Source organism: Coenobita brevimanus, chromosome 23 (assembly GCF_032717465.1).
Source record: "Coenobita brevimanus isolate Jiangsu-jjx chromosome 23, ASM3271746v2, whole genome shotgun sequence".
Classification (NCBI taxonomy): Eukaryota; Metazoa; Arthropoda; class Malacostraca; order Decapoda; family Coenobitidae; genus Coenobita; species Coenobita brevimanus.
In genome coordinates this window covers 71,965,052-71,977,209 of record NC_136976.1, presented here as the reverse complement: position 1 = coordinate 71,977,209, position 12,158 = coordinate 71,965,052, and the positions used below count along the sequence as shown (strand labels likewise).

Sequence of the window (12,158 nt, the reverse complement as noted above, 5' to 3'; positions counted from 1 at the left end):
GGTTGAATGTGTACATACAGAATTTATCCATCATGAAGTCCAGTGGCTACTACTGCATCAGAAGTGTAGGTGTCCTGGGGCAATGCTGCTCAGTCCAGACATTTAAGGCAAGCGACCAGCTGCTTGCCTGTTAGTAGCATTGTATGAGCAACAAATTCTAACTACATAAAGTTGCAGCACTTTACCTTACTAAACCATCAGGCACTCAAAAATTGCAGGGCAGTGAGCTGATGCACTGCATCTTATTCAAAATACCTTGCTTGGCATATTCTCGGTATTGTATACTATATTTTCACAGTATATTGATAGGTATAAAAATAATTATGCAGTATTCAATCTTGTATTAATTTACAGTAAAACTGCCAAGATATTGTACAGTATGCCAGTGTTGTGCAAACCACAATCAATTTTTTTTTTAATACCTCCTGGAATTGTACTGCAAAATAACATCATCCATATCTGTCTTCCCACCTAAAGGTAGGGTGAAGTAAGGTCCAGGGAGCCCCCCCAAAAAAACAAACCTGATAGGAGAAACTAGCCAAAGTCTGCCCAATGAATGGGCCACTCTCTCATCAATATACCAAATGGCACAGAACACAAAATGTGTTAAATTTGCGAGACTATCTATACCTGGTACTTCCATGCCTGAACTTTACTGTCATCTGCAGAAAACAGCAGCTTTTCTTGTGTTGGGTGCCAAAGGTGATGAACCACCCTTTTTGCCTGATGACTTCTGTGACCATCATGAACAAATACTGTTCTGTTACTGTCAACACCATGCTTACAGTCAATGACTTGTACATGTTTACCTGAGCCAGACAAAGACAACTGCAAACCTGTTGGGCTAATGTGTATCTCAGGACTGCTTGATAGTTCTGCCTGGGTATCGTGAGTCCAGGTGAACAAGGGCTGGCTCAAGTTCCTGGTATCGTGGACACTGACAACCCCAGCAGAGTTAGCAAGAACAACAGTGTTACCATCCTGGCTCACATCCATGCTCCACCTTCCACTACCACTACACAATTCACTGGATTCCACACTGTACCCCAAACTACCTGCTTTAGTGTCATACACAAGCACTGTGCCTCTTTCACTGAGGCCAACAAAAAGACAGTCATGTATAACTGACATCCTACTGATTTTGTGTTTGTTGTCCGAATCATTGGATTCAACTGAGAAGCTCTTTGTTAGGTAAGAGGTCAAATCAGATGAGGTAATATTGGACAGGGATTCCCCTGAGAAAACTGTAGAGCCAGATGTTGCCAAGGATGCGTTCTTCACACCACTCCGCAGACTGCTTGCCAAGTTCATAACATCTGTCAATATAACGGTATATATATATATATATATATATATATATATATATATATATATATATATTTAGCCTATATAATTAAATAAATACAGGCAGTCCTTCTTAATGTCGGGTGTGATGAAAAATATAAAAAAAATTTCCATACAACTAGTACTGTAAATGGGGTGAACTTATAATGAACTTTATGTACTGGTAGCTGTGGAACTTAAATGAGTAATTTTCTGTAATTTACTGTAGACTTAATAGCATGATGTACAGTATGTGAAAATGGGCAAAAGTTGTTTACTGGGAAGATACACAATCTTCTGCCCAATTTGGACTCTCTACGACTGAAAAGTATCTGACTGTGCCTGAACAGTATCCAAGTCAGGCTGAAAATGTATCATCCAACTAACCTATCAACTTTTACAAAGGTGAGAATAATTCTTCCATTAACCCTTTTTGCTGCCATGCGCAATGTAGTTTTCATTCCTGTCTATCTATCTATCTGTCTATTGCCAGATGCCATAATCCCACAAGGGGTGGCCATTTGACTCAGAGTTATTTGTTTTACGGGGAGGGGCACTAACCCTCCACCAACCCACTTGTTGACACATAGGGAGCACGTATGGTTTGGTTATATGGTTACCACCTAGCGTTGTAAATCGTTTCTTGGCTTACAGGAAACCATTTGGCTTGTCACTCTATGTAAAGCCACGTGTAAAGGAAGGAAAAGCAATAAGAAGTGACAGGAAAGATGGGAGAAATAGGAAGAGAGGAGGGCAGGCACAGAAAAAGAATGATAAAGGCTACCGGTCAGGAAGAAGTAGGCAGCACTACATCGAGTGAGTGGATGATGGTCGCCACCACCTACCACTAATTTTTATTCCCACTGCTAAATAGTCATTGGTTTTTCAAACTCTTTATATTTTGGCATTTTTGGTCTAGAGTTTTTGGGTGGAGTCTGATGCACTTAAGATTGACAATAAAAATCACACTACCTACACATTGCACATTACAGCTTGTTATCGTGTTCTTCTTTTACCAATATGCTTACTCAGTTGTGTTAAGATGGGTTTAGTCACCCTGGCTCTGCTTTTTTGTACATTTTAACCCATTTCTTCACTCCTCCCCCTTCACCATTCTCTACCACCTCAAGCCTTTCTTTTCTACTTATTCATTCATTCATTCATTCATTGCCAGACGCCATGTATCCCAAACGGGGTGGCCAAGGGCTTAGAGTTAATTGTTTTACAGGGAGGGGCACTAATCCTCCACCAACCCCACTTGACACGCAGGGATGCCAACAGCATCTGGTGTTCCCAGGCGGTCACCCATCCAAGTACTAACCAGACCCAACGTTGCTACTTATCCTGACGTATAAAAAATCATGTTTCATCCCCATTCATACAGGAAGTGGGTCCAAGTACACAATTGTTTGCTCACCTGTTGCATCTCTGGTGTATAATTCAACACCAGCAGGTCCAGATGTCACCACACCACCACCAGTCCACACCACCTGCAACATTTTTTTTTTTTCTTTTTACTGTATCCAATAATATATTTGTGGTCTCTCTCTCTCTCTCTCTCTCATGCACACACACACACACACACACACACACACACACACACACACACACACACACACACACACACACACAATGGTAACACTTTTGCCTCACATCTGTTAAGATAGGGGTATGCACCTTGTTCTGGATGTGAAAAGTTTCACTGACAAAGTGGGTGGCTACTTTCCCCCCTTGAGCAAGGGGATGGGTGTGTGCATGTGTGAAGGTCATGGCCTTGCCCTTAAATTGGACTGTATGAGCTCTCAGCTCTCCTCCAGGAGGGTGAAAGCTGACAATCACGACCATCATGTGATCCTGACTGACTGGTGAATTACACACACAAACACACATTATATATATATATATATATATATATATATATTATACAGTATGTCACTGATTCAAATTGGTAAAAGTGGGTGGATGGAAAATGCCTGTACAAGAAAGAACTCAGGTTCTTAATTTCCCTAATGTTTTGGCATACACAGAACCCATCTTCAGGGACTACAAAAAAAGAACTCACACATTTATTCACACCTCTGAAAGACTGCTTTAGGGACTTGTCAAGTTTGTACCTGACTGGGTGTTACCTACAGACTCACTTCTCTTAATACTCGATGACCCCGCCTCATTAAGTCAGGTAACAGAAACTCCTGAGGCATTACTTACCGTATATTTTTAGTGTAAATATATGTTGCCGTTAACCCCTTAAAAAATAGATGTCTTAAATGGTTAATTCTTGCTCACACTGGACAAGTTTATGTAGCCATGGAGACTGATCCTTGTATCCATAGGGTAAATGCATAGCTACATCTGACCTCTCCAGTTTGGAAAGTCTCTCCAAAGTGGAATAAAATTATGCAGTTAAAACAAGAATAAAATAAAAAAGACATCTCTGGATGCAAGGGGTTACAGCATTCCTCATCTGTTTTCCTGGAGCTGCCTAATTAGGACAGAAGCCTCCTGCCATTCCATCCCCACCCACCAAGATCACTGTGCTGCATGTGCTCACCTCTCCTACTGGATTACTGGTGTAGCCAGCAGCTACAAGGGTGAAGTCCCGATTTTTAAATAAACCAGCATTCTTGCCAGCTACCAGCTTGTCAGGCACCTTCACCTCCCACACTTCATTGACTGTATCTGAGAAGAGAGAGCCAGGGTACTGAGTGATTAGAATATTTCATTTGGACTGACAGCCTTCCATAAGTCTCATCCCAAAGGGGTAACTGGATGCTTTATTATCATTTAGTGATCCTTGGGGGGGGGGAATACATTCTTTCTTATGTGCTTTCCTTACTATGTCTCATTTTTTTTTTTTTTTTTTTCTTCAATTTATTGTGCATACAGTATTACATTCTAATCTTATTTTTGTACAGAGCTTGTAGCTTCTTCACTGACAAGCAGTTAGTTATAGTTTATAAGGGTCATGTGTGCTCTTAGCTGGAATATTGCTCACCTTTGTGGAACAGACGTGGAAAGGTTGCACTAAAACAACTAGAGAAAATTCAAAACAAAGCTGTTAGAATTATTAATAACCCTGCTAATACATATAAACTACCTTCCCTTCAGGTAAGAAGGAATGTTGCCTCCCTTGCATTATTTTACTGATACTTTTATGGCAAATGTTCAGATGGAGTTGCATCCATTGTGTTGCCTCTCCATGCCTTCCCCTGTGCTCCACGGGCATCTGGTAGCGCTCATGACAGGAATGTCACACAGCCATATTGCAAAACTTCCACCCATCAGAAATCTTTTATTCCCTGAACTGCATCGCTTTTACACTTGCTTCCCCAGCATGGTTTCCTCCCAAACTTCAATCTACAGCTGTTCAAATCCAACTTTTACAGATTTTTTATGGAGGACACCAGTAATCTGGTGTATCTATTATGATTTTTCTTCATTTGTTTTTCCTTCATCTGTTGTAATTAAAAAAAAAAAGAAAAAGAAAAGAATGGTCTCTTAAGTCATAAATTTTTTTTTTTTTAGAATCAACATTTGCCTTATCAACATGCAAAAGGATTTTTAAAAAAGTTGTATGCAGACTAAATTGCTGAGAAAGTACCGTAGTGTTTTGAAGCCTCCTATGACAACTAAAACACAACCCTGACTACAAAAATCTGATTCATTCTTTTACCACTCCAAAAACCACCCTGCTTATCACACAACAAAATTTTCTAATACATTTCTTACCCTCTCTATAATTATTCTTCCACATATGGTTCCTTTTCTGAACATTGGTATGATCACAGCCTTCATCCATTCTACTGGTACAGCTCAATTAATTCAAACTTTGTGGCATATTTCCAATCTCTCTCTCTCTCTCTGCAATTTATTATCTCTGCATAAACCTCACCACGCACTGCCTTCCTATTGTACACCAAGTCCATGTTATTGTATTGTTTGTATCATTTATAAAGGCCCCAACATGCATACACGTGTTGGCCTTAGTCACCGAATGGCAGCTTTCCATGTTGCTCGATCTCTGGAAGCCTCCTATTCCTAAGGTCACACTCTATGACCTCATCCACATCTTTTTTTATCTGCCTCTCACAACCCTACCCTTGATGTTCATACTTCTCACCAGCTTTACCAAATTGTCATCCTTTATCATCTGAACATGCCCAAACCATCTCAATCTACCCCTCCTCATGGGTAAATCATTGCATTCCAGTCCCGTCCTTGCCCTCAACTCTTCAATCGTAATCCTAGCCCCCCCCCCCCCCAGGCCTCACCTTCAAGGACGCATTATACATCCATCTAATCATTGTCATTGCTGTATGTCCGAGCCTGTGAATATTTAATTTCTATCTATCTATTGCCAGAAGCCATAATCCCGTAAGGGGTGGCTATTTGACTTTGAGTTAGTTGTTTTACAGGGAGGGGCACTAACCCTCCACCAACCCACTTGCTGACACATAGGGAGCGCATATGGTTTGGTTATATGGTTACCACCCAGAGTTGTAAATGGTTTCCTGGCTTACAGGAAACCATTTGGCTTGTCACTCAATGTAAAGCCACCTGTAAAGGAAAGAAAAGCAACAAGAAGTGACAGGAAAGATGGGAGAAATAGGAAGAGAGGCAGAAAGGCAAAGAAAAGAATGATAAAGGCTAAGGAAGAAGTAGGCAGCACTGCATCAAGTGAGTGGATGATTTGCATTAGTCCATTTTTTAAAAGTCGACAGTAAAGAATGGGAAAATTCCCAGTAAAGGTCCACTGTTACCAGTAAAAATGATATGCCAGTTTCCCCCAATTTACTGTACCAATTACATTATTTGTAAACAGTTGTAATATATTGAACAAAATTATTCCATACTTTTAATGAAGACTGCCTTTCTTTAAATATGCAGACTTTTATATATAATTGAAAGTGATGTATACCTCTTGAAACAGCCAATATGAGGGTGGTGTCATCACAGAAGCACATACACGACACCTGTCCTTGAACATCATACATCAGCAAGTCATCATATCTGGAAATGTTTATACAGTGTCACATCAAACAACCCCTTGTTATGGGTTAATAATGGAATGGTTAAAATGAGACACAATTACTCTGCAGAGGGCCAGGTTTCCCTCAGCTGAATAAAATAATGTGGGAGTACCTAGAACAAAATTTCAAAATGGTTTTCTGCCTAAAAGAGGGTTACGTTGTGGATAATGCTGTCACGAAACAAAAAATTTTTGCAGTTCGTATTACTCTTAAACATTTGCACTGTAACCTACACCTGTGTATTGCATCTATAGCCAGATGCCACAACCCCATAAGATGCAGTTGTTTGCCTTGAGTTAGTTGTTTTACAGGGAGTGGCACTAACCCTCTGTCAACCCACTTGTTGACATGTAGGGAACATGTATGGGTTGGTTATATGGTTACCACCCAGCATGGTAAATGGTTTCCTAGCTTACAGGAAACCATTAGGCTTGTCACTCCATGTAAAGCCACCTAAAATGGAATGAAGATAACATTTCCAAAGATGTACCAGGGTAAAGCAGGTAACTAGCTAATGTATATTACAAGACAGGATTACCTTTTGATTGATTCAAAGAACCACTCATCATCAGATTCTTCATCTGAATAGGCATGGAACATCTCCATCCTGAAAATAAAATATAAAATAAGTCAACCTTCATTTTCAGTTATGTTTGTATAACTTCCTTCTAGTGAAGTAAAGTAGCTTGCAGGCCTAACATTGAGATCAAAGAAGATAGCCTTCATTCCAGTACAAGGACAGCAAAGGGACCTGTGAGAAATGGTAGTGTGAAATCACACCAAGGCGGAAATACACTTGTACCCTAATAACAATTGTTTTTACGTGTTGATAGTTAACTCTGGCAGTGTTCTCAGAAGTATGGCAAAATCATCTAACATAAGACAAAATAAGATGCAAAGTTGGAAATTTGAAACCTAAGGGTTAAAAATATCTGACATCAGTTTCTTCCACTAGATTAATCCCTTGACCACAAGACATCTCTATCCCATTCTTAAGTACTGTACTGTATATGTATTTCAGTTTGGCTGAGTCATCCTTTGTAAGTACAGTATGGCAGTAATTCTCTGACACTATATAAATGATACTGCCACTGGCTGGAGATCAGTTGTTGTCACAACTGTATTTGAAGAGTTATTGGCTGCCAGTACATAGCTCTTTAATTTTGGCATCAGTTGGCCACCCACTGTACCATACCATTTCTCATGAGCAGCTGTCTGAAGCAAAAAAATTTCAAACTCTTTTACTCAGCCATCCTTTATCCTTCAGATGAAAGTAGAATCTCATGTATAGACACACTGCTTTACCAAAGTCGGTCTCTCCTGGGTGACAACCTGGCTTACAATCTGTCAAAAGGGCTTTCTAGGCAAACTGAAATCCATATAGCAGTGTCTTCATACCTTTGACAACTGAAGGGCCACATTATCCATACCTCTGGGTACCTGATCCAATACTTTTGTTCTTATGATACCAGGTAGCCTTAAAATGTGGTGCAAATGACAGACAGTATTTAACTATTTATCACCCCCCATCTTCCATCCATCGCCCCCTTCAACGTTTATTACCTCTCTTCAGTTTATTGGCAGTCACTGTCTAATTCCTCTCAAAATAGGGAAGCTGCTTTGGTTGCTTCAGACATTGTAGCATATTTCTTCATCTTCATCTTGACACAGCAGCCATTCTCAGTCATTCCTTGATCCTAGGCTTAGCATTAAGGCAATGATTAGACCTGAAATGGCATTGAAAAGAACTTGATTATGCCTAATTAGGACTGAACAAACCTGACGTCTCCATCATCCATGAATGGACCTGAATTGATCTGACTGAGCTGGACTGGATGATGTTGCAGTACCTCTTTTGGCTCAGACTAATTTGTTTTTAATCAGCTAATGTATAGGGAAATCAGAGGCTGTTTCAGCTGTTGTTCTGATGGTTATTGTGGGTGACAGTTATATCTGTTGATGGTTATGCTTGCAAAATCCAGGTATGTGTGCACAAACATGCCTAAAAAATAGGAAGAACTTAAATCTTGATGGCATAGTGATTAGAAGTTTTAGCAAACACTTGCACAGAAATAGGCACCATTAGAAAAGTATCAAAGAACTGCAGGTTTTGACCACATTCATGCTAAGGTGTACTCCTAAATGCCGGGCCATTTATAGCGCGAGTAACAGTGCAGTCTCTCTCTCTTTCTCTGCACGGGTATTTTTCCGATAATAGCCTTTTTTCAACCTTAATATATCGGAAACTATAGCAGTTAGGGAAACAAATTAAAGACCATATTACTCAGCAACTCTTCTTACAATTGAAATTATTCCCAGGTCTGTAGGTCATTGCGTCAATGAGTAAGGAGGCGATGAAGAGGAGTAATTTTTGGTGCACGAAGCAGGATGCGTTCGCGTGTGTGTGCATGACCCCGATTTTGGCTTCGCCCTCATCGTGATAACTTCGTCATCACTAGAAAAACTAGACATAGTGGCGTCCAAGGCACCCCCTATGGCACTATCACTGAATCCTTTCCCAGTATCCTTGGAAAGAGGCTTGATGGGGGGATGAGGGAAGGTGTCCCCATGAGGTGGGAACAGAATCAGATGAGAGGTTTAAGAAAACATTGTCCTTCACCTGGCAAATTCACAGAGACGACAGAGGTATACCTCTGGTGGGAGGATTCACTCCTGAACCTTTGAAGACAAGATCAAGTGGCAGCCACTTCAATTTGTGCCACGAAAGCAATCATGGTTCCTACTGACACCTGGGGGCCTCCTGCCACCTCTTTCAAGTCAGTCCATACCGACACCCGGCGGTCAGGGGTTAAGGAGGGGGTGGAAAATAGTTCAGAAATACTTTGGGTTATTTATACATTAAATTCTTGCCAGAAGTTGCCTCCATGTGGTGTTCCCCTTTTTGCCTTTTAAATGTACAACACAAAAGTTACAGTGAATATTCATGTTCCATTGCTACCATACCTTTAAGCTGATTTGCAAGTATCTCTTCATTCACATTCCCAACTGTATGGAAAAAGTTGTGATATTTTGGAACACATCCCAGACATAATATGTCTGGGATGTTATATTATAACAAGGCCTAACTTTATTTGTTACCTGATACATCCACCCGATTCACAAAAATACCAGTACCCCAAACCTGGAAAAATGCAAATTAAGTTCCAATTTATCAAGAAAAGAAGGAAAGAAAAAAAAAAAAATGAAAGCAAGCTCAGTAACACTATATAATGGAAAATTTCTAGGATCGTGCAAAAATGTTTCTTTTCCCCTCTGTAAGTGAACCAGTTTGAATATGGGTTATTTTGTGTACATTTTCAGGTAAAATAGCCTACAGAGTCCACCAGCTGATTTTATAATTTTGTTGTTCATGGATATTGTTTGATTTGCTGTACTGAATAGCTACCTTAATTTGGTGTACTATATAGTAATAATTTATTGTAAAATGGTTTTCATATTTTTTCTTGAGATTGAAATAACTCCTTGGTAATATTGTGCTCTAACTTTGATCCTAACCTCAGCACACTTTAGTCTTAACCTTGGTATTCTTTCCTCCTAACCACAAAATCCAGTGTCTTGAACCTTGGCATCTGTTGGTTTCTACTTAGGCATCTTTTGGTTCTAACCATAGCATCATACTTAAGGAGTGTTAATGGGAATCAAAAATCCAACTTAAGCCATCAGGAAAACATAGGACCCTAGTGGCAGCGCTTTTCAGTGTACAATACAGTATTAGCCTGTTACGTACTTCAGTTGCATTTTAAGTTTGCAGAATGGTTGAAAACAGAGCGCAGAGTTCTGTAGGTTAGAATCTGGGGTAAAATCAGTCTTGAGAGACGTCACAAGGGGTATTGTACTTCAAGGGACAGTATTATGAAATAGCTGCCATATTAGTTTATTATTCTTTGGTGGCAGGATTAAAAAGGATTTCTAGGAGAATGTTGCAAAGACAAAATTAGTCAAAACAGTGATGGATGTTCATGTGAGTTATCTGGTTTTGAAGCAAAATAAATACAGTTGCAAACATCAGGGGATGGATTGCGAGAGGCAGACAGAAAATGAGCGATAAGGGTCTTAATAGGGAGGCTTCCAAGAGATCAAGCAGCGTGGAGAGCCGCTTAGGTGACGAGGGCCGACGCATGCAAGCTTGTTGGAGCCTTTATAAACAACACGATACGAATGAAACCAGCATGGGCTGTGAATGCTAATGAAGTTCGATTTCTAAAACTCTACACACAAGGAAAGGGGGATTTTAATTTCCGAATGTTGTTACCTGTACGCTTGTTACCGATTCCCATATGATCACACTAGGCTTACCTCTTTCGTTACTATAAGCTTACATGATAAAACTTACAAGTGTCATCATGAGGCTGGGCAGACCCAATCTTTATTGCATTCCTGGGTAACCCTATTACTGTCGAGTTTTACATGCCGATTCCCTGTCACAGCCGAAAGACAAAACATAAACATAGGCTTCCCTCATCACAACAATAACAAGACAGTTCACCTTGAGGACGATTCCCCGTCACACAAACACACACAAAGCAGAAAGAATTTCCCGTCAATACCCAGCCATATATTTACACACACACACACACACACACACATATATATATATATATATATATATATATATATATATATATATATATATTTATAGTTCTTGAATTATGAGTTATAATCGTGATGCAGGTTGAATGTTGTTAAAATAAATGCAAGATGTAGCATTTAATGAATGGCTGTAGCGGGGGAAAGGGGTGGGGGGATATAGTACGATGAGAATCAGGCGGTACACGGTGTTACCAAAAATTTTCATTTTTTTTATGCGAGGAAGAAGGAACCAAAGGCTGAGCCCGCATTAACGTTCCTTCCAAGAATGAAAAAAAAACATTACCCACATGTAATATTAGAAGACTAATAGTCTTTTCTACAAAATATTAGGATAGTGTCATTTTACATCAGGTTATGCAGATTAAAAAGTTTATGCCCCCCCCCCCCAAAAAAAAAAGTGGATGGTCACAACGTTTATACTTTGACGTGTTGAGAAGTGATGTTTTCGTTACATACGAGACAATAATATTTATATTATTACCTAATAGTCTGAAATAATATTGATTCATGTGAATAATGTATAAAAGTGGTATAAACTTGTAAGTTTGAGGATGTCATCATACTGTCCTCTTATCTTGTTTTTGTTTTTTCTTGGAGGGAAGTCTTACGGGCTTCTGGCCTTTCTTGGTTCCTTCCTTGCATTAAAAGAAAAAGAAAAAATGCAAGGCTTGATGAAAGTTTGGGAGTGTTGAAAACGAAATAAAAAACGGAACGTAGGTAAAGGCAAAGCGTATCCAAGTACTATACTTGGGTAATGTGATGAGTATGGTTGGAAGTTTCGAGGAGGAAGTGCCTGAAAAGTCCCTAATACCATTGCAAACATTCACTACGATTATGTATTTTTCCAGTTCATTGTTGCTACCACCAAACGTTTTGACAGCACATTTTTCCCCCCCGAATTAGGCCAGATAAAGTCTTTGCTAAAATTTCTGTCATTGAATAAATAAAATCGTCTGGAGGCAGAAAGAAGTAAAGACCACGGCGCTGAAGGAGCCAGTAGAAGAAGGTGATCAAGAAAAAGTAGGATATGAGCCGACTTCGCATTAAATTTAGATTTTAGGTGGACGAAAAAAGAATGTTGTGTACTTTTGTATCGAAAACACTTAAGATTATGATACAGGCTTCAGCTTCACAGACTTAGGCTACACAAGTTCCACCTCATAACGCACATTTTCGGTTACAGAAAGAACAAGA

At 39.7% G+C, this 12,158-nt stretch overlaps 1 protein-coding gene across 3 annotated transcripts; it reads right to left on the bottom strand.

Moving 5' to 3' along the window:
• Window positions 1-331: 331 nt before the first annotated feature.
• On the bottom strand, window positions 332-10,839 carry LOC145392898 (integrator complex assembly factor WDR73-like). Of its 3 annotated transcripts, none has more exons than XM_080267185.1 (6): window positions 10,708-10,839; window positions 6,892-6,960; window positions 6,242-6,333; window positions 3,875-4,002; window positions 2,741-2,813; window positions 332-1,316 (listed from the first exon to the last, which is right to left on the bottom strand). In XM_080267185.1, exons 2-6 carry the CDS (start codon window positions 6,957-6,959, stop codon window positions 625-627), a joined length of 1,053 nt encoding a protein of 350 aa, XP_080123311.1. In that variant the 5' UTR covers window position 6,960; window positions 10,708-10,839; the 3' UTR covers window positions 332-624. The 3 variants fall into 3 exon arrangements, with proteins under 3 accessions (XP_080123311.1, XP_080123310.1, XP_080123312.1); XM_080267184.1 differs by lacking the exon at window positions 10,708-10,839 and adding an exon at window positions 7,752-7,782; XM_080267186.1 differs by lacking the exon at window positions 6,892-6,960 and having other exon boundaries at window positions 10,708-10,780.
• Window positions 10,840-12,158: the final 1,319 nt, after the last annotated feature.

What these genes read in the sequence shown, in the direction of transcription:
- LOC145392898 (XM_080267184.1), bottom strand. Translation starts at nt 7,774, where the DNA reads ATGTGGCCCTTCAGTTGTCAAAG. An exon ending in TGGCCCTTCAGTTGTCAAAG is followed by an intron (nt 6,961 to 7,751) that starts GTATGAAGACAC and finishes TTTTATTTTCAG; the next exon opens with GATGGAGATGTTCCATGCCT. An exon ending in CATATTGGCTGTTTCAAGAG is followed by an intron (nt 4,003 to 6,241) that starts GTATACATCACT and finishes CTCTCTTCTCAG; the next exon opens with ATACAGTCAATGAAGTGTGG.